General features: G+C 39.5%; 1 protein-coding gene across 8 annotated transcripts in view; it reads left to right on the top strand.

The window, feature by feature from the left end:
* ERBB4 (erb-b2 receptor tyrosine kinase 4) overlaps positions 1–23,101 on the top strand; it is a 1,162,978-nt gene that overhangs the window by 850,471 nt on the left and 289,406 nt on the right. For all 8 annotated transcript variants that reach the window (XM_090044919.1, XM_090044916.1, XM_090044918.1 and 5 more), the window contains exons 9-12: positions 2,607–2,733; positions 9,049–9,122; positions 12,086–12,176; positions 15,295–15,494. In XM_090044919.1, the coding sequence (XP_089901045.1) occupies positions 2,607–2,733; positions 9,049–9,122; positions 12,086–12,176; positions 15,295–15,494 (492 nt within the window). The remainder of the gene's footprint in view (positions 1–2,606; positions 2,734–9,048; positions 9,123–12,085; positions 12,177–15,294; positions 15,495–23,101) is intronic.

Here is a 23,101-nt window from a genome sequence, read left to right as displayed (position 1 = left end):
ATCGAGGGTTAGTTTTTTGTGTGATCATCCATTGTAAATGCTCTGCAACCATGAACATTTGTTATGTAACAGCTGTAGAGTGCATTCAGGGGTCAGATCATATGAAAAATATAACTTGTATTAGCATCCACTAACTGTACTGTTATTTTTGTGGGATATCCCACACCTCCAATTATAGCTTTTGGGGGGCTCCACTTCCTTAAAAGATCATTCCTGACCTTGAGAAAAACAAAATGCTCTCTTCTTTCCTCTGATGGATATGAAAGAGGTCCAAGACTCTTTCTCTTACCAGGAAACTTCTGAATGTAATGCCCATTCCATTTACTTTACCAACAGGTCATCAATGGGAGGGTCATGCATATCTTTTTCTTAATACAAGGTACCAGCAGCAATAGGAATAAAACACTACCTGTTTTCCCCACCACCAGCCTGTGGCATTCTCCTGTACTGTTGTAATAGAGGCAGACACCAGATGCTTCCTGTAAAGAAATATAATAGGCAGCAAGCAGGTCAAGCCCCAAACAGTAATACCACATGGGGTGGAAGCAAACAAACAGAAAGACCTCTGCCTCATGCTGATTTAAATGCAGATGGTCTCATTGCATTCTAAACTGAATTCAATGTTTATTTCTTGAGTCTAGATGCAATAAATAGCTCTTCCCCAAATATATACTTCCACATGCAGGCACATGTGTGCACAATTTTCTATTTGAGCTCATAGCCCTATCTATTGGGAAGAAGGAGAGTGATAATACTGTTATCATGTTTCTGTGAGAGGGGCTCAGATACTGCAATGATAGGAGCCAATGTTGGAGTCTAATGTAAGTAGCTGTCTGTGTTGACCAGTTGTAATCAGGGGACGCTGTACCCAGGTGACTAGCATATATGCCAGAGCATGCAAGTTTTGAATTAAATGGAAGGGCCTCACTGGGAAGCATCTAGCTGTATTGCTAACAGCTGCATAGCAGCTAACAGCTTGTTTGTCAGTTGGATGCTCAGGAGGAATAAGGGAAACATTAGCACTTCTTTTTTAAAGGGCAAATACCTAAAATTCCATATTTTTAGACCTTGAAAAGTTTGTTTTCAGGAATGGGCAAATGTTCTGAACCCAGGGTATCTAAACTTTTGTGGTTGCAGGCTGAATGATTGGTTCAGGATCAGTCCTCAGGGTGGATTAAACCCTGTGCATCAGGATCAGGCACTCCACTTCCTTCCTTGGCCCCATAACCCTGGATTAGGGCCCTGTGCTGCAAGATCATGATGCTGTACCATCTCCATCAGCCACCAGTCACTTGCCCCACAATCGGAGCCTGGCACTGCTTCCCTCAGCTGTATATCTCCCTGGGGCCTGTGCCAAAAGATTGGGACCCCTCCCTATTTTTCTTGGCCAGTGTTGCCTCCCTGGGGCCCTGCACCACTGGATCAAGCCCCATGCTGCCTCCAGAAAGTCAGTATGTGCCCGGATGGGGCCCCAGGCTACTTATGCTTGCCAATCCAGCATATTGTCTTTCTTGGGACCTTCCAACAAATCTAAAAGTTTGGTGGCAGTGGAATGGCAATTGGTACTATCACTTCTCCCACCACACAGTTTTTGAACTTGTACAGACCCCTGCAGGCTTGACTGCATGGTCTGGGGGCTGGATGTGACCTGGAGGTGGGGGGTTGAGCATTAAGGCTGTTACAGACCTTCATTTACTGATTTGATTCAGCAGAGATTCAGCCTGATTTGGCAGCCTAGTCTCCGAACTGAATCAGGAGACCCTTTGATCCCTCTGAATCAAATTGGAAACTCTGAATCAATTTGGAGAGATCTGATGATTCAGACATAGACACAGCTTTATATATTTTTTTCTACAAACCTCAAGGTACCAAGTGACTTGTGAATGCTGACCTGCTGGGGTGGATAGAGCATCCTATAGGAGTGTGGTGGGGTCCCTAGCATGCTCGGTGGTGGACCTGGAGTGGACCTGAAGAACTTCTGGTCCAATTCTGGGTGCACCGCGGTGTGCACAGGGGACCTGCCCCCCTGCTCAACCACTGGTGCCTTCTGGGTCTGGGTGGGCACCCAGGGTCCCCCCCATGGCTGATCACTAAGCCAGGGGGTGTGGGGAGTGTCCCCCATGCACTCAGTGGTGGACCTGGAAGTGGACCAGAAGTACTTCCTGTCCACTTCTGGGTCTGCCACCTATCACATGGGTCCCCCCCTCCCAACTTCTGTGGGATGCTCCATCTGTCCCACCATCTTAGTATTCACGAGCTACACCTGGTACCTCAAGATATGTAGAAAAAAACATTTAAATCTGTGTCTGTGGCTGAATTTCTGATTCTCTGAATCAGCATCAAATCTTCAGATTCAGCCAAAATGAATTGGGACAGTGATCCAAATCAACTAATTGAATTGCTGTCTCCGATTCAGGCTGAATCAGAATCTGAATCCAATATGGCCTGTTTTGCACACCCCTATTAAGCATCCCTCTTCTGAACCATTAATAGACCATTTTGCCCATTTCTGGAGCAAATAAATTCTCAGGTGACTAAACATTGAACACTTCTTGATTAACTGAACATTTTTACCAGCTGTTTTCACATGTTTCTTGTTTTGGCAGCATGTGATGGCATTGGCACAGGGAGTTTGGTGTCAGCTCAAACTGTGGATTCCAGCAACATTGACAAGTTCATAAACTGCACCAAGATCAATGGAAATCTGATTTTTCTTGTCACTGGGATTCATGGGTAAGTCCAAAAACTTTGTGCCAGACTGTGGTTTTGCAGCAGGGGAGAATTAATTGTGGACATCCTGACTTGTGGCTTCTGGAATGGCTGATTAAATAGAAGCTCCAAACTAAATTGGTTTTCTCTTCAGTTTGTGAAGCGATGATTCTGTCAGCTTGATACTTACATTCAGCTTTTACATAGGAAAGGACAAAGAAGAAAGTTTGTGCTGAGAAAGGGGAAGACAGCTGGAATATAAGATTACTTTATGAGCCCTGTGACTGGATTGGAGGGACAGCCTCTCAGAGGCTGGGAAGCAGAGAATGGTTTGCTTCAATTGAATTTCTTATCATGAACTAAAAATTACCTTATCTGCAAAATGCAGATGCATATCTGGGAGCAGATCCTTGTGGCTTTACTGACTATGACAATATACATAAACTGAAAAACTTACCAATGGACTTTGACCATTAGATAAGTTGTCTATGAAATGCATATTCAGGTGAGTTGCAAAGACCCATATACCAAAGAGTGCTTAGATCCAGTGTTTCAGTGTATACATATCTGTATTTTGCATCTAAACACCATTAAAAGCTCAGGGACGACTGAAGAGATTTTTTTTAAAAGTAAAGTTTGACTAACATCTAAATTTTTCCACTCTTAAGGAAAAAATAGTTATAGCATATTTTTAACATATAATTGAAAATGTAACCTCAACCAGCACTTTAGATTGTATTTAGATGCAATTGGTTACAGTTAATGTCAATATCACTGTAAGAATGGGCATCTTTTTTCCACCTGAGATGCTTCTTGGTCAAAAAAAATTCTCTTTTGATACAGCAGTGAAATACAAGGCATCTACCAGCTCTCTTGCATTGTCTGTCATCCATCCTGAAAGGATTAGCCTTGGTAAAATAAAAGTATGATTAGATCTCCTTACTTATTCAGACCTCTTGTGAGCATCAATCATCAGCTGTGGTGAATTAAGTTTGCCACTTTGAGGTATAGCAGTCCCTATTAAAATGAACAAAGTCCTACAAATGGATGAACACAGTGAAACACTTGGAATATTTTTCCATTATGTCAGGTACTGCAGCTATTTTCACGTGCAGTAACAATAAGTATGTATTCAATTTGTTCTGCCATTGTATAGCTTTCTGTCAACTTCTAGCATCTTACCTGTAGGTTCCTTAGAGTTTTCATCACTGGATGTTGAGATCTGATATCTTGCACCACATCCACATTTGGAACTTCACATCATGGAAGGATACCATTAATTGAACTACAACAAATTAATCTGAAATTGTTGACATACCTAATTGCTGTGGATTTTTCCATAGTCTTTCTACATATTCTGGTATCTAGAAAAATAAAATTGCCAATAGCAAGAGAGATCTCTCAGAGTATGTTTCTACTGCTTCGGAGACATGGGGTGAAAGCAGATCTGCACATTCACTCTCTTCTGACGTACCAAATGCCAAAATGTAATGTAACTGCCATTAGTGTGTAGCTAGGCACTTACAAATAAGAAGGTCTAATGATGCTGCTGAAAGCACCCTAAGTACACACCAAACAATTGTTACTCTATTCTTTTTTGGCATGTACAGAACTCGGTTCACACTGGTAAACCTTAGTATGTCTCAAGGGTATAGATTTGCTCTCAGACTGCTAGACAGGGTGAGGTAAAAGACACCTGATTTCCTGATATTTGGATTGGATATCAAGCTAAAGTGCTTGTTTACTGAGCATCTCATCTAAAGCACATTGAAATCAGTGGAAAGTTTCCCAACAACTTCAGTGGAATTGGATTAGGACTTCAGAGGTCAATGTTTATAAGCCAGCAAACTTAGGTTATGACTATATAGATGGTCTTCTCATCTTTCAAAGCAGGGACTGCAGTGTGAAAGGTTAACGAAGCATGGGATAAAGCATAGGAATGGATAAGGAACCAAATTAAAGTGATTTAAAGAAGCTCTGTTCTAGATTTAGGTAAGCACTGGGTGCATCTACACATTTATTAATGTGCCATGATTACAGTGCATTAAGTTTAGTACATGTAATAACACCAAAATAATGCACTGTAATTGGTGCTATTGCGTATTAGCACAGGTGAACACTTTTAGGTGACGCTTAATGCCCATTGGACTAATCTGCTGCTCATTTAGCTCATTAGCACAGTTTCTGCCAGCCATGATAATGCTCAGTAGAATTAGTCTAATGGGCATTAAGCATCTCACCCACTGAGCAAGATCTGGAAAGGCTCAGTGTTCTGACCTCACACTGCCTGAACTGTAGGAGTGGTCAACCAAGGACCCAGCTATAAATTTGCTAAATTCACATGGTAGGTAGAAGGCTAGTCAATTTAAGACAGGCAGCCACAGAAATTTACCAGAATCTGAACATGCCCTGTGGCTTAGCTGATGCATTAAGTGAAATGTAATTTTGAGTATTAAAAGGGCATTAGTTGCAAAAATGTAAAGCAGAACTGTGAGATGAATCACATTAATGAACCTGTCTAGCATAAAGCAAGAAGCATTGGCAGAAACGACCTTGGAACAAAACTGTATTCTTCAGTGAAAGGATCCAAATTATAGTTTATTAAAGAAAATAGAAAGGGATGAGTAAAAGCTAAAATATTTTGTCCAATGGAACAAAAGCTTATGGCATTTATGCTGAAAAAATGCAATGCTCTAAACCAGCATCCTGCTTAAAACAAACTAATAAAAGGCCTAATACCAGTCTTGGACATTTCAATTTACTCAGTCTTTTGCATCACATAATAAACCATAATTGTGAACTGGAATAGGTTGAAATAATGTCCTGTTGTTTAAAAGCGAAACAAATTTGAGAATCAGTCAAAAGCACTTTATAGTCTTGGGTCAGCTTTTTTCATTTAAGCTTATTATTAAATGTTAAAAATACATTTACCAAAAAAAATAAAAGAAACGAAAGGAGAAAGGACACCAATTATACAAATAATCATTAAATAATTTGACAGTACAGAGCAACAATAATGATGTGTATTTGCCTCTTAAATTTTATTTACAGAAGTTGTTTACATGTACTCAGGATAAATTCTATCGTTTTAGTTTTAGAAATGGTTTACTTAATTTTGTTTGTATTTTAGATATAAGCACACTCGAAATTAAAACCATAGGAATTAACCTATGTCCTGTAAGTGGCCTCTGAGGAGTTGAGAGATGCTTTTGCAGCAATAGAGAATATTTTTGAATTGCAGATGTTAAAAAAACAGTGTTTCTTTTAATAATCTTTTACCTAATAAACTACAATATGCTCATTCCTCATTTAGGCCTTGTACAGGCATGCATCTGAAGCACTTCATATGACATTCAAAGGGTGAGCAGGGAAAAATGGTAGAAATTTTTCAATAATAGTCCTGTGGGAAAAACTTTATTTAGAAACTCTTCAAAATGAAGTGTTTCCTTTGTGTGTACACATTCTACAGAGCAGAATGATGTTCCACTCCCACAGTGCTCTGCTCTCTTGCAGTCAGACCATATCTTTGACCCTGGGCCCTTGGGCTGACACTGTGGCTGCTTGTCTTGGCCTGCTCCCCATAACTAGCCACCCAGGCTGGTCAAAGCCAATGTGAAGCCTTCAGTAGGGCCGAACCCTCTACCCACTCCCTGTTACCAGACTGTCTGGCCTAAGTCCCCTTCTAAGACTCCTAAGACCCTCCACATCTCCCATATAAACACCTGACTTGGAACAGCAAGTGTCTGGGCAAGAGGTTCAACCAGACCCAAGACTGTTTTGCTGGTCCTGCTATATTAGCTCTCTGCATCAGCTTCTGGCTTCTTGACCTGGCTTGCCCTCCAACTCTGCTCTCTGCTTGATTTTCTGGCTTCTTGGCTTGACTCTTCCCTAGACCCTGCTCTCAGATTGATCTGCTGGCTTCCTGACCCTGCTTGTCCTCAGATCCTGCTCACATATCCTGGCCCTGGTTTGCACCTTCTTTTTTCCAGTAAAATTATTTAACCTGCTTAATCTGACAACTATTATAAACTGGCAAGAGAGTTGAAATTATCCCCCCTAAAAGGGGGCGGGGAGTGGGGAGAAGAAACCAAAGTCACTGAGGGCCACAGATATCTTTCCACTGACTGTAATGGATTTTAGATAAACTTCATTGTCCTTTATCAGTATTACTATATATTTGCTTCCTAAGGGCATGGATGAAGTAAACTTAATTAATATATGCATACAGAAGTAGTTAACCTGCCTTCTGCCTAATATATGTATGCACCACTTGACATTCAGTTTGAGATTGAAAAAGCATTGGATAAGGCAGGATGAGGCACCTTTGCACTTCAAGAATGGTATTTCCTGCAATAAAGTGTCTGGAAGCTTTGTAGTTTTCAAAAATAGTGTTCCTTGAGAAGACATTTCAATGAAATGGCTTGCAAAATGTTATCTTATATGACTATTAGCACCTAACATTGACAATAAGGCTGGAAGTTGGAAATGGAAATTAAAACTAAATGGCACCTGCAGCATAGCATCTTTATCTGAAGTGGGGGCCTTCAAGGATTACTTTATTGCCTGCATTGGCGAAGAAAGTATTAAAAATAATATGAGGCCATTTGGGACAAACAAATCTTTATCCCTTTGTCTGTTCTTAGAAAATCCTCAGGAAGGAAGTCTTCAACAAAAAGACGGCTGCACTACCATGTAGTCAATTATTGTTTGCTTTTTCTAAAAAAGTCCTAAACATTGTTTAATTTAGTAATAGCTTTGGTACATGGGAGATTCAAAGGTCACTGAAGTAATTTTTTGGGAGGGGAGGAAGGGAGAAGGAAGCATATTTAAAAATAAATGAACAAATAAAATGAGTGGCCTAAAAATGGAATGCAATGGGAAAGGTTTGGGAAAGAATGTATGTATTATTCTACATTTTAGTAAGCAGATCAAATAGCTACACCAGACACATTACCTTCTCTTGTTTATGGGTTTGAACTTTAATTTTTTGTCCTTAAAAACTCCCTGACATTGATATTTCAATGTTTTATATTATCCACAAGGGATTGGGTGGGGTTGTTTTTGTTTTTTTGCTTTTTCTCCTCCTTGATGTTAATAGATTGCAAGAGAAAAGTGATGTTTTTATGTTGAATAGTCAAAACCTGTCATCTACTTTTATGAGAGCTCCAAATTGTTGAAAATTAGGTTTAATGTTTCTGTGGTCCATTGGGCTTTATTTTAAAGATTCCTGAACTCATTTCACTCATACTAACTTGAAAGTGCTCTCCATAAAGGTTAGAAGTGACCCCATTACTCTATTACTGTACTGAAGTCTGAGGACATGGCTCCAAAGGCAGTGTGTTTGATTATCCATATATATCAATTCTAAGCAATTTTCCTCTTGGAAAGTCGAATAAAGAGGTGTTGGGAATGCGCACTTCTCTTCTACTAAAGTTGTTTTCTATCCCAGGGGTATTAGTTGAAAATACAAACATCCCACAACACAGTATCACACAAGACCTTTTTTCTTAATATTTTTGAAAGATCATTTTTTCTGGGTTAGCCTTTTTATCTAATTTTTCTTCCACAAAGGGGTCACAGCATAACAAACTTTCTTTTAAATTTAGTGGGTATTTTCAGAACATTCTCTTGTCCTACATTAATATTTATTTGCCTGATGACAGGGCTCATTAAATGAAAGTCACTTGTACCCTGGGCTACTCCAGAAGCTGCAGGACTGATTTAGGTTTTTTTAAAGTGGTTTTGGCCTCAATTCTGCCTCAATTTTCAGGTGAAAAAGTTAAAACAGTTTTGCGGGGGTCCTGGTTTTCAAAAGAGTTGGCATTCAACACTTTTTGAAAACACAAATCCTTTAGCTTACTTAACAGAGCCACCCTTACCTCACTGGTTGCTTTTGAAAATCTTAGACTACTTTTAGTAACAACTTTAATGATATTAGTATTGCTTTAACAGTCATGGCACTAGCTCATTTTCAGCACTATGTCTTAAAGATTAGTTTGAGTGAACATCCCCATACCTGTTGAGGCCATGCGTATCAGTGGTTGAAAATCCACTGCATTTCATAAATTCAAATATTTACCAAAACTTTTTGTTGCCTGATGGTTCAATACACTGAGCCTCATCTCTTGCTATCAGTATAAATTGGGAAATGTAAGGCTACAAACTCATTCAGGACTTTGCAGTATCAGGAAGTTTAAAGAAATTGGAAAATGACTTGGTGTATTTGAATAGCTAAAAGCAAAGTGGTGACATTCTGAATAGTGCTACTCCATGAAGAAGTTTTATAACCCTGCTCATTTTATATTCAGAACATTACAATGTGTCCTTCTAATCTTCCAGGGACCCATATCACACAATTGCAGCAATCGACCCAGAGAAATTAAATATCTTCCAAACAGTGAGAGAGATAACAGGTAACACACAGTTGTGATGCTATATAACTTGAGCTCTTTTCTCATTTTGCATTTGTATTCGACATTTGTTTTTATTTGAAACACACAGAAACCTTTGGATGCAGACAGTGCCATAAATTCGATAAACATTTGGCCAAATCCATACTAGTTGTTATCCACAAGTGCATTTCCTTCATTTCAGTTAATGCAGAATGTTCTCCAGTTCAGGAGTTCTTAGAAAGAGGGTGGCAAAGAGATGTCAAAACCTAATTGCTAAGTAGGATGGAGAGCATCAAGATGGCAACCCTTGGAGGACTTTTGCCAAAGAAATAGGGGCCACAGCATGGAAAACTGTTGAGGAATTCTGGTCTAATATAGAGGTTTAATTTTAAAACATTGCTACCGAGGAATTAAGTGTTTCCCATCCGTGTGTTATACTTTCATAGGAGACATATGACTAGAATTCCAAGTAATGCTCCATGAACTTACATCTTGTTTGCTACAGCTTCATCTTGCAGGGTTTAAGAATTCATTAATTATGAGTTCTCTTCCAGTTATTATTTCTAAGATAGTATGTACATAATTAAGGAAGAGCAACAATCATGGTATGCACATAAAAATGCTTCTGGGGGGAAGCTCTTCCTATTTTAATTGACCTTCTATTAAATGGCTCCCTAACCTTTTCACCACTCAATAACAAAGTGTAACTTGTATCCTAATTAATATAGAGTATAACCCCAATTAGTCAGTGGTGTTACCTGGGTAAAGTAAATTCTGACTCTCATCCTAACTAGGGAAACATCTCATATAACATAGGCCTTGTTTCAGCAAGGTATTTAAACATGTGTCAGAAGTTAAACACCTGAATAGTCCCATTAAAATTCACAGCTTTTAATATCCTTGGCTTGAGGGGGCTTACTCAATCCATGGACACATGTTACCTTTGCATCAGGACATATGCATGTTTCCCAGCACAAAAAGTGAGCATATAGACATTCAAGCAGTATGTGGTAGACAAAAATCAAAATGATGCTGTCATAAACTGTTAGCTCTTTCCAGCTCCAACTTTACTGGAGAGCTGAGTTTTCCAGTGCCATGTGAAATGCATGTTCAGTTTCATGCAGCGTAATTTTAGTTGCTAGGATGCCAGTATCCTTTCCTCTCTCTCCCCCTTCCACATGCCGCAGATAGTGCTAGGACCTGATTACTAGGGACCTACTCAATTCATGGTTGCACAGATTTCATGGAAACCATGAAATCAGGCATTGTCCACAAAATCTACAAAAAAACAACAACCCCAAAACAAAAAACGTACTAAAAATACAATGCTGGCTTCTCCGTGGGAGCCAGCAGTTCTTGTAGCTACTGTGGCCTGGCCTTGCAGCCCACTAGGATGTAGGGGGGAGCTTCCAGTACAAAAGGGAGCAGTCAAGGTTTGCCACTGCCTGGCAGAGAGATACCTGTCATGTGGCTCCACTCCTGCCTACCACAAAGGCTACTCAATGGGCAGCCTTCTAGGCTAGTCAGTGATGAGTGGCAGGGCTGCATGACAGACAGCCCTCTTGGTCAATCAGCAGGAAGGGGCATGGCCACCAGGGCCCTTGGCCAATCAGAGACATGGGGGGCGGGCCTTGTGATAAGTCCATGAAAATGGTGACTGGTGCCATAGTCAGCCTGCAAAATCTCCCATCTACCACCTTGATTTGGATAGGTCCCTACTGATTACTCGGTAGGAGAGGAAGTCCTGGCTACATACCAGAAAGATGGAAGGCCACTGGAGATGCTAATTCCCACCACAGCTTGAACCATCCCTGGACTGTTCAGGTGGTAGTAGGAATTTCTCCAACTTCCCCCTGCTTCTCATCTGTCCTCTTTGTTGTTCTGCCAAGGATGGGATTAAGGTTAAGGTGAGGAAGTTCCTGTCACCACTGCTAGAACCTGGTAAGAACTGGGGCTCTGCCGGGGGAGGAGAGCAGTTTTGGCCTGGGTAGGCCCTGCAGGGCAAGGAGCTATCCTTGATAGCTGCTGCTTTTTAGCAGCTACCATTTGTTCACTGATATCCTGCCTCCTCCCCTAACTGAAAAGAGGGCAGACAATCAATTATCAGGCTCCCCTGGGGCAGAAGTACCCAAGGAGCAGCTCCAGCTCTGGCTGGAGATCTAGGTTTTAAGGTGACTTTGTAACTCTCTAGCCAAGGGACTGGAATGTCTGTATGCCCTCCTTTTTGCCACATTTCCCTAGCACATCAGATTTCCTAGAAAGTTGTAGCAGTGTGATTAAACACCTATCCACAGCCTTATGCTTGGAGTTAGTCATGTCTTTAAGGGCTTTGTTGAATCAGGGTGATAATGAACCATGGTGCCATGTGTGGTGCCTGTGAGATGCGGCTTCTTCCTGATCTGCAAGGCACTTCTACTAGGTAGTATACTAGTAAAGCTAGGATACCACTCAATACCATTGAGGTGATCCATGCACCTGAGCCTCCAAGTCCCTCAAAACATTATACGGTTGAGGGCTGCAGAAGTTATGATGTCACAAATTGAAATTCTCAGTCATTTCAAAGTTTCATTATTTTACTCAGTTTCCTGATAGATAAAATTATTAAATCCACACATTAACAAATCCCATTAACTTCAATTCCTAGAAAATTTGATTCTGTCCACTGCCTTAGACTAGAAAAAAGTGGAGAGTTGAGGAAATATGAACTGACCGTGTCTCTCCACTTTGCCATAAGTTTAGCTTTGGACTAGGTCTGAATTTCCTAAAACAACTTATGTACAGTTCCTTTGTTATGTGGGAGGAGGCTGTACTGCCATGTCTTACTTAATTCAAAGCTGGTGTCCCATATCATTCATTACTTATGTATTCTGCTTTCCAGACCTTTGCTCTCTCTTTATTATGGAATAATCTATCGTAATTCAGGTACACAATAAAGTAGCCTCAATGGCTGAGATGATGGAACATTTCTGACTTTATTTCCTTAGGTTACCTGAATATACAGTCATGGCCTGAAAACATGACAGATTTCAGAGTGTTTTCTAACTTGGTTACCATAGGTGGGAGAGCCCTTTACAGGTAAGATTTGCCTTTCTCTGTTAATGTAATGATTTATACTGTGCTATTACTATTTAAATATTATAATATAAATACAATAGAGAATAAAATCTCTCAAGAAGACCAGTCTAATTATAAACTTTAACTAGTTTTTGACTTAATACTAGTTACATATACACAGTTCCTGCCCCTATTGATTTTACTGATTTCAAAATGATAGCTTAAGATTTTCCACCAGAAAATAAATTTGTTGTCCAAAATGTACTGTTAATGAAGGAATGTGCAGTGTGCCCAGTCTATCAGTCATGTTTTAAATCTTTCACGTGTTAATTGGTATCACTAATTTGGTATCACTTGTAATCTACCATTCAGTAATGTTTTAGCATAAGCTAAACCCACATTTGAATATGTTAGCTCAGATGTTATTTGAATTTCCTAATGCATGCATAATATTGTACATCTTGCTTCCTAAATATAATAGAAGTAAAATGCAAGAATGAACACTGAAATGCCTGTACTTGCATATGGGACTTGCAATAGCTAGGTAGTTCTACTTTTACAAGTGGTATTTTGATATGAAAACTGATATGGAGAAGTCAGTGTTAGAGGGAAGAAAATATGGTGAGAAATAATGGGGAAATGAAACAATATATCTGTATGATATATACAGTAGCCTCTCATTCCCAATTGCACAAAATGTTGTAAATCCGTCAAGGGATTCTGCTGACATCGTAAACAACAGCCCAAGTAGATTATGAATAGCAGTGAAACCTTGAGATTGAATTACAGCCCTGTATCCACTTTTTGAAGCAGTGATTTTTATTTAGAATAGCTAGAAAACAATTATAACCATCCAAAAAATGTAGATAATACTCAGAAAAGGGATTTTGGCTTCATTCATTTGCATCCATAAAATAATATGCAAAGGCATATCGACATCGTACAGGTGAAGACTTACTCTTGCTATGAGAAAGAAATGAGACAACAAGATACTGTGATATAAGAAGAAAGTATGTAATGGCAGGCTGGAGGTGTTTCATTAAAGCTTACAATATTATTGGAAGAAATAAGACTTTTAATCTGACCTGAAAAGAAGACTTAAATCCATTTTCCATATCATTCTTCTACCATTCTCTCTTTTGTTTATAATCTAGCCCAAGATTAATCTCCCCTGTACCTCTTATTTTTTTATATTTATGAGCATAGCACTGTAAATTTAAATAGTGAAAATAGATGAAACTATAGCTTGTATGACTTTTTCAGTAGCTGCTACAAACATCCAATAACAGTAGTGGCATGAACATCCTTATCCCCTTATCTTCCCTTACCATAATCTTACAGCACTGTCATGTTCCAGTAGACAAACTGGCAAGACTCCTTTGTTGTCTCAAGGTGTGGACAAATGTAATGCTTAGAATGTTCTAAATATACTTTAAATCCCAAGAGTCCAGATGCTCAGGCCACTTTAGACCACTTTAAACTTCCCAGAATGTTACAAAGCATGCTGGTAAAATCAAATACTTTTCTGAGCCAGTACTTTTCTGAGCTCCTTGAACTGGTTCAGTGCTATGCATGGACACAGAGCATTCCATGACTAGTTAGCCACCCAGCACCTCACCCTCCACACCCAAACCCTTGCGGGGCAATGGAGTTGCTCTGTGATTTAGCCAGAACTCTGCTGCCCAAAGAGCTATTGCTTATAGAGACCACAGTGTGAAGGGATGGGGAAAGCGCAAAGCCTGTTTCAGTTTCACTACCGTATCAATGCTAGGGATCCTGGGCAGGAGGCCCAAGCTTATTTGGTGGGGAGAGGAAGACAGATTCTAGAGGGAGGGTCTTTGTAGCCCTCTGCTTGTGGTGGATGGATGGTTGTGCCTGTAACAGTAAACCCCTGCTGGGTAGTGATGGTGGGGAGCTAGAGTCCTGCCCAATGGAAACTTAAAGCTGTGGGTGTAGGGGGAGAAGAACCATTGCACAATGGGCACTTACTAGAACCCATTTCCATGCTCAATTTAAAATGAAGTGGTTCATTAAGAGTTAATTTTTCCTGTATCCTGTGCCGTGCTTTTGCAGCCAGCCCCGTCCAGCAGGTTCCACCCTACACACACATCTCTATGCAGTTGCTGGCAATGAAAGGTAACTGAGTGGTTGGAAAAAACGGAAGAGTTCTTGAGGGACCCCAGAGAATCCAGCCCACTCAGACTCACACACAGGGGTCCAGCCAACCACTCCACTCCAACCCCATGCCCCAAGCAAGGTCTTCCTCCCCTTCTAGAGGAATTCTGGGGAAATTCATTGATCCCTGGAAGGCGTTTTGGTCTGAGTACTCTACCACCTTCTGGTGGCATTTTGGGAGCAATACAGTCCCGAAAAGAGGAGGTTTCTACTTAAAACCCTTAGTAGTGTATGTGTGGATACTTCTGTCCAGGAACAATTGTAAAGCCATTCCCATTCAGTGATATGCTTGCAATGGTTCAACTGTTATGTCTGTTTGCACCCTCAAACCAAGTGGTCTATGTATTCATTCAGTTATCCATGGTCATGTAACTATATCTGAAGTCCTTTGAATCTTTAAAACATGTTGTATATGAATGATATTGACAACAATTGAAACTAAATTCCTTTTTTGAGTTATTCTTTTTTATTCGTTTTTCAAATGAGATATACAATAATCATTTTACAATTAAGATGAATTCTAGAGCTGTTCAGAAATCCCTTCCTGTGAAAAATGTAATGTTTTTGGAAAGAACATCCCCCTCCCCACTCAGAAAGAAAAGCCAAAATCTACAAATTGTTTTGTGACAACTATTCTACATAAATTGTTTTTGGAGTACTGGTGCACTTGGTTTTTACTTGTCCACTGACAGCACAGGTTACTTTGGTCAATTTTATTTTCTCTCTAAAGGCAGAAAATGTAATTGAAAAGTGCGTTCCAAATGAGATTTTGGGAAGGCTATCATTTTGATTTTTCTTGAACTAATAATGGAATTTTCAAAAAAAAAAATTGAAGAAAAATTTTCTATAGAAAATGTGTATTTTTCAAAACTATACATTTAAAAACATTTTAATGGAAAAGACCAAGGTAACTTAAATTCCACATTCCAGGGCTAATGCACTTCTATTTATGTTTCTTTCCCAGTGGCCTTTCCTTACTTATCCTCAAGCAGCAGGGGATTACTTCTCTACAGTTCCAGTCCTTGAAGCAGATCAGTGCAGGCAACATCTACATAACTGACAACAGTAATCTGTGCTACTACCATACAGTCAACTGGAGCAGCCTTTTCAGCACACCCAACCAAAAGACAGTGATCCACCGAAATAAAAAGGCTGAGAACTGCAGTAAGTACTTCTGTTCAATGCAATTTTTTGTCTGTGATTGGGCAGAAGGATAGAAGTAATGGATACTTTATGTACTGTGGGCCGGCTATCCAGGAGTGTCACTTGCCATTAACTTCATAGATATCAATGGAGCCTTGTTGATTCACAGAAGCTGAGAATTTGACCCAGTATGTCTCTGATCAGATTTATAGACAATTAAAGTGCATTTAAGTGTGACCAGCTGTAAAAAAGAAGAGAGGGGGCACTGCTGTCTCACCATGTTTTGAACTTCCCAGCATTAGAGGCCCATTTTCACAAATGTAAATTCCAAAGTAATAAATGTGAAGTGACTGTAGTGTTCCAGAAAGATGTCAGTTTGACAAATTTGAAAATTGTTGTCCTTTTTCATGGAAAAGGACTGGCAGTAAGTGTCTTCCCCAGCTGACCTACCCAAGTTCCTTCATCATCTTCTACAAAGGTCACTTTTGGGGATGATTGGATCATTTAGACCTTTCTCACCTTTTTGTCTTCACCCTCTGTGACAGGGTTACTAACAAGGTGTTAATTACTGCTGATTGTATGCTTTATTTGAAAGCCTGTCTGCTTGTAACTAGATTAAGATCCAATGCACTGGAAAACAAGTGCATTCTATGAATGTGATGGGCAAAATGATCATAGTTATGTTGAAGCCAGGCCAGGAATTTACTGGTACATAAAAGCCATCATATTTCTTAATAAAACAGTTCTGTGTCAGCTTCTTTTAGAACTCTAACAAAGGTGTACATTTATGAAGCTACTCCCCATTTTAAGTGACATCTCTTGTATTTGGGCCTTTGCTATATACTTTATTGAACTGCAGTCTACCTTTTTCTTAGTCTTCTAAGTTTTTTTTTTCTTTTACCCTCTTCTCAATGTAGGGTTGGGTATTTGACTAGTCAAATATACAGTTCAGTCAAATATTAGTCAAAATGGTTTTAAAATGCCAATAGGTCCAATTATACACAGAAAAAGGCACAATTTTTCCAGTAAGAAATGTGTAGAAAATGAAAAAAATATGTCTGTCAAGAAAACTACAAATAAATGTAGGGGGGGTTGGGGCTTTTTTTTAGTAAAATACTGTAATATTTGACAGGTCAAAAATATACAGTCAGTTGACAATATTTGACTGGCCAATTGACTTGCTTGCCAATCCTATTCCAATGTCATCAAATTCTTTTCTGTTCTCTATATGTTCTCATACAATGTAAGATGAGTGCTGCTTCATATTGACTGAAGCAACTTGACTTGCTGACTTAAATTTGTTGCATGTGGTTTGTCTATGCTTTCATCCTGTCACCAAAAGAAAGTAATGTGTACAGCTGAGTCTTGTTTTGGTTGGTTATCTTTTTCAGTACTGATGTTTTTCTATGTTTGTTAAAGAAGACATGTCAGCAAAATATGCCCTGCACTTTGAATGGGACCTGACTGAAGGTTGTAATGGTCTTTACTTCCTCAAATCATTTAAGTATTTTGAGCTGGTTCCCAGGATAGTATTTATTCCACACAGAAAAACTTTTTCTTTTATGGAAGAGTTCCATCATGCCAAAAGAGCAAACCTGTTGATTATGGTGCTCATTCTGGAGCATTAAGTGTTGTTTTTTTTAAGTATCCTGAACCTAGGTCATCAAGCACGAGGAGGCCAAAGACCAACAGCTTGAATCTGATTCACATCTTTGTAGGAACCAAGTGTAGACAGCCAACGATAGGTATAAAATGTTAAAGGCAACCCAGGGTACTGAGGAGATGAGCTGCTGAATTCTGTCCCAGTAGCCTGCATCTATCTCAAGGGTTCATGCCTAGATGTATTAAGTTTCTGTAATCTAGAGAATGTAATATAGAGATGGACACAGTCATGAAAAACTGAGGCTAGGTCATGATCTGATAGGATAGGATATGGTAGCAACCCAGAGATGGTAGAAAATGTTGCTTATTGTTAATGCTATATGGGAGTTCAACATCAAGAAGGAATCCAATAACATTCTTAAACTTCAGGCTGACTTAACCAATCGTGGTTGTGCACCTTCAGCCACAGTAGGCTCTACAGTGGCTAGAAACATTTAAAAATGCTTTCTTCTATCCTGAAGTATCATCCCTATTTTGCTTGAGTTTTAACTTCAACCAGTTCTTTCATCTGACCAAATTGTTTTAGTGGTTCCCTTAGTCATCTTTTATATTTCCCTGGTCTTTTGGTCCTTTTTGGGCATTTATACACATGCCCTGGGAATGGCGGGGCGAGAGGCTTTAATTAGAGCAGCTCCAAGAGCCGCTCTAATTAAAGTGCTTGAAGCGTCATGTATATCTGCGTCTCCATACTGAAAAATGGTGCACTTTAACTAAAGCTAGTCAAACAATTTTTAATTAAAGCACCCTTGCCTCTATTTTTCAGCTCAGGGACACCGAGGCATGTGGCACTGGAGTCTACTGCAGTGCAGTAATTACTACAGTCCAGCAGGCTCAGTTAATCAAGTCTGCTCCAATGCACTGTAATTACAATGAGTTGGAGCAGCCTCACTGCATATTTATAGGCACCCTTTGATTCCCAAGCTCTTGTGTGGTGTTTGAATGTCAGATGAGCTCCACTTTTCATGTAAGAAGCACATCATTTATAGCACTGTTATCTCATCACTTTTTTACAGATTTTGAGAGACTATGAGCAGTCATAGAGCTTCCAACAAATCTTAAAGTAATGTCCTGTGCTACAATCCTGTCTACCTCCATGACCTAGGCCCAGCGTAAAATGTTCTCAGGAAGTAGTAGTCATCCTTTCTCCATCCCCAAAATAATAATAATAAAAAATGTCAAACAAGAAATAGAAGGAAGATGGAACACAAACCTATATCTTATCCCATAACAGTTGAGCATTGCTTCAAGGTCTTTAGAGCTTGGAGATTATATTTTAGGAGACAACAGAAAATATATGGCTGTAAGGTGAACTGCATATCTGGGCCATGTCACTTTTCACTTCCTGCAACAGTTAGTCATTTGTTTCACTGGCTTTGATTGCTTGGAGGCTTAGTTGAACACAGTATTAAATGGTTTAGGGAGCTGCAAAGTATCCCTGTATTAACTGTCAGGACTCCTATGTCAAATGGCTTTTTGTTCTTTTGTGTAATCTCTAAGTTTAGTTGGCTTTGAAATATCAAAAACTGTCAAAATATGGGGTTCCCAACCCTTTCCAGACATGGAAGCCTGCATCTGTTGTTTGACCTCTTCTTATTCTGCAAACTTACAGAAAAAGAAACCAAATTATTTTTCTCCATAATAAAGAGGAATGACCTATCAGAAATAATTACCTGTAATTTGTTAAATTTAATATTAGAGTACCTTCTGCATGTTTGAGGACAGTATGGAATAAATGACTAAAGGTGAATAATGTATCTGAGCTCTCATTCTTTAAACTTCATTGGGAAAACAGTTTCTAATTAGTTTCACGCTAACAAATCTGTGTAGGCTATATTACCCTGGTGTGTGAAGCCAACCTCTCTAAAATTGCCCCTAAACTATGCTCATGAAAAAATTGTGGACACATGGAAGTCAAGTTTTAGGTGGTTATCTTCTGCATTGTAAATGCAAACATCCATTTAAAAGTTTTTCTTAAGGTGTTTTTAATGTAATAGACATTTTGAAGAGGCAGCATTCATTTAGCAGATGGGGCATTAGACTGAGTCTAAGGAGATCTGTGTTGTGTTTCTATGTCTGAGACTGACAGACTATAATCCTGGGCAAGTCACTTCACCCATTTTTCTTCACACCCTTTGTTTGTCTTGTCTGTGTAGGCTCTGATTTTTGCAAACGTTTGGGTGCATGTTTCACTTCCCTACTCAAAATATTCCCATTGAAGTTAGATGCACTAGTCAAAATTTGGAATTAAACTCATGAATATATATTTGCAAGATCTGAGTCTAACCTCTTTGAGCAAGCACTTTCTCATTTTGTGTGTCTAACCAGAGCTTAGCATACTAGAGCGCTTAATAAATTGGGGACTGTAAGATTTTATTATAATACAAAAAATGGCAATAAAACAGGTCAACATAATGAAGTATCAACAATACTTCTAATAGTACTTCTTATCTAATTCACTCTCCTTTTCAGTATCTACTCCCTGCCACTGAGTGACACAGGATACTGTGCAAGATGGACCTGTGGTCTGACCCAGTAAATGACAATTCTTACCTTCTTAAGTTCTTAATTTAGTGCAAAATGTACATTTTAGTCAAGTTTTGTGTATATATGTGTGTGCGTGTGTTTGTGGAAATTCTCAACAAAAAAGAAACATCAGATTCTTTCTCCAATTTTGCTGATACCTTAGCAAAAGTATCCAAAAGACACTGTTTCTTCATTTCATTATCACAAATCTCTCTGACCTAAGTAATTATAACAATCACACTCTAGTATGTTAATCAGCACTCCTTTCTGTATTTTAAACCATTATCCACTTATGTCCTACTTTCATCAGAAAGATTGTTCTTGTGTGGGGCTTATTTTTAGGTAGCTTCACTCAAAATAGAAAAGTTATTTTCCTGACAGCTTTCAAGATCAGCAAAGTTAACATCATGTTTGAACAACTTTTATGAAATCTTATGATCTGCTGATATCCTCCCCAAGTCATTTGATACTGAGTTCAACTAAGCCTTCAAATAGTTGATGCCAGAGAAGTACTGAAAAGTTGTTCAGAGTTTAAAATGTCTGGAAGAGTTTAGAATACAAGAATGTATTTTTAAAAAATGCACTGGTGTTGTTTAAGAAACACTACTGGTAATAGTGTTGTTAGGGTATTTGTCAACTGAGTTTGGCCGAACATTTATTGTTTGGATCATGATGAGATAAAGATGATGGATCTCAATCATTCTGAAAACCACTAGAGATTTATCCAGTACAAGAAATATATTTCACTTTCCTGGTACTCTCAGAATTGGATCATCATCCTACTGGTATTTTTACAACTTCATAAAAACAGTAGATATTTGGTGTTTGTTTTCATAGCCTGCTAGCTTTTAAACAAATAAAGTCAAGATCACCTTTAAGAGGATTCCTTTAGCTTCACATTGGTAATGAACTTCTTCATCTGTGCAAAGTAAATGGGTTGATTGAGAAAGCTTACTCTTTGTATGTTTGTTGGGGATATGAAAAAAGCCATTTGCATTTTGACGGGCCTGAATAGGACAGCAGTCTATAAAATTCAGGGAAAGGTTTTATCTGACTCATTCACTCAACATTATTATACTTCTAACTGAGCCATTGTGGCATGTCAAGGTTTTTTGGAGGAAATTATTTGAAAGCTATTTGAAATCAGCCTACCAAGATTCCAAACCTCTGAAGTGATCCTGAATAAAACACAAAAAACCTAATACTTACACTTCACCTGAAGTGGAATTTGTTGCGTCAAAGGATATTTAAATGAGTCACTCTCTTTATCCAGGACCTAGTGGTAGTTAAAGGACAGAGAAATCCAGCATGAGTCTGCCTGAAGAATGGAATAGCTGCCCTGATAGGTTCTTCTATCTCACATTTCCATCACCTTATCATGCTTCTGATGTGATATTTTAGAATTGGCTAGTAGTAACTGACCAGTGCTCAGAAATTGGAAGTGATAGTTATATGTACATGAACTGTAAGTGCACATCAGATAAGCTATATCTGTAGCCCTATAGATGGCTAGATTTGAATGGATGGAAAGAGGACCAAGCTGCACATAAAATTGGTAGGGAAAATAGTGTACGATAGCAAAAGCAATTCAAGATGAAATTTATCTTTCTCCTACTGTGTTTTAAAAGAATGTGATGAAATTGTGCTGTAGTGAAAATTGTGAATTTTTCCAAATTTTCTCTGGGGCAGGATTTCATCCATTTTGCAGAAAGGCTTTGGTTTTCCACAGCTTATGTTTTCTGCAGAACTTAAACTGTATTTTAAAAAATAAATGTATAACAAACACATTTCATTTTTGAAAATGTAGACAACACTCCATTGATATGCATACGTGTTGAACACTCATAGCTGAGATATGAATTTAATCTTGTACTGCATAGTTATAAAATGTTTAAAATATTGTGGAGTGTATTTTCAATGCATAACCCTAATGAAACATCCAGAAATGACCAGCCCCCACCCCCCCAGAAATAATTCTATAAACTAAGCTGGCTTGGGAATGCAGGTGGTAGGTGGACATCTTCAGGCAGGCAGCTGTGTGAACATATGCTTGAGTAACTAACTATTCAGTTGTATCAAAGTCTGGAGTACCTAAATGCAGTGCATGGAACTCTCTTCCAGTTCATCGTTTTTCCTACCTTTAATTGCTATTATGAATGCAATATAAAATGTAGCTATATGATTTGCATAAGGCTTAATATTTTGTGAATTACTATAAAGATTTTTTAATAGGAAAGATTTTTGTTTTAAGCTGAGTTTACTATCATGCCATGCCACACTAAAATATAGGGTTTACTGTTTTTTTCTGGCCCTGGGCCCAATGCTTGCTTAATGTAATATTTTCAGAGAGCATTTACATTAAATATGAATCTACACTAAGCGAATTCAGTAATATTGTTTTCCTGTAAAACCTGAGGCCAGCAGGTTGGAAGCACTCCTGGATGCCTTCCAGCATGCCCCGTGGATTCCCTAGGCTGTGGGAGACTGCCAAGAGCCTGCACCACCCTGATTAACTGCTGGGCATGGGCAAGCATGTCACCAACCACCTGGCCCATCACCATGGATCCTCCCCCATGCCCAGTCTTAGGTTTCCAGAAAAGTCCCAGATAGACAGGCATGTGCCTCCATGTCCTGGCCTGCCAGTACTCCACTATGGCAACCTGCCATCTTAGCCCAAGCAGGGAGACCCCAGAGCAGTGGAGTGTCCTTTTTGTTACCCTGTATTGACTGTCACTGGATGCTGTGGGACATCAGTCGCATCCATGTGAATGTGATGGGGCAGCAGGTCACCATGGGATGCAGCTTCATGCCCCCAAAGCAACAGCTGGATGTCCTACATGGGGCCACCCACTGCACACTGAGCCTGCCAAGCATCCTGGACTTGGTCATCGACTTTCACATGGTCAATGAGAATGAGGCTACCCAGGATGCCATGGGTGCTGGGGTGATTGTCCTGGGCACGTGGGATGATGAACAGAGGGTCCAGACCTTCTGCATGTGTTGGGTCATCTTTGTGGACATTGTCACCCATCTAGTCCCCCACATCACACACCAGGACATAAGAATGTAGCCACCCTTGACCCTGGAGAAGCAGGTGGCCATCACTGTCATAAAGCTGGCCACCCCCAGCAGTTACTTCTGTGTTGCTAACTAGTTCAGCATAGACAAGACCATGGCTGATGAGGCCATCCAGGAGGTGTGCCTGGTCATCCAGGACATCCTGACAAACCACTTCATCTGCCTTGTCAACCTGCAGGAGGAGTTCTCTGGTTTCTGCCTCATGGGCAGAACTGCATGTGAACAGAACACATATCCCTATTCTCTGCCTGACCCAGGCTGTTCAGGAATTCATCAACTGTAAGGGCTACTTCTTCATCATCCTGCAGGGCATTGCCCATTACCAGGGCCACTTCACCCACATCTTCACCAGCTGGACGAGCAGT

Source organism: Crocodylus siamensis, chromosome 4, assembly GCF_052110815.1.
Source record: "Crocodylus siamensis isolate JL-2025a chromosome 4, ASM5211081v1, whole genome shotgun sequence".
Lineage (NCBI taxonomy): Eukaryota > Metazoa > Chordata > Crocodylia > Crocodylidae > Crocodylus > Crocodylus siamensis.
The sequence above is the reverse complement of the archived record's forward strand: the minus strand, read 5'-3'. Positions and strand labels throughout refer to the sequence as shown.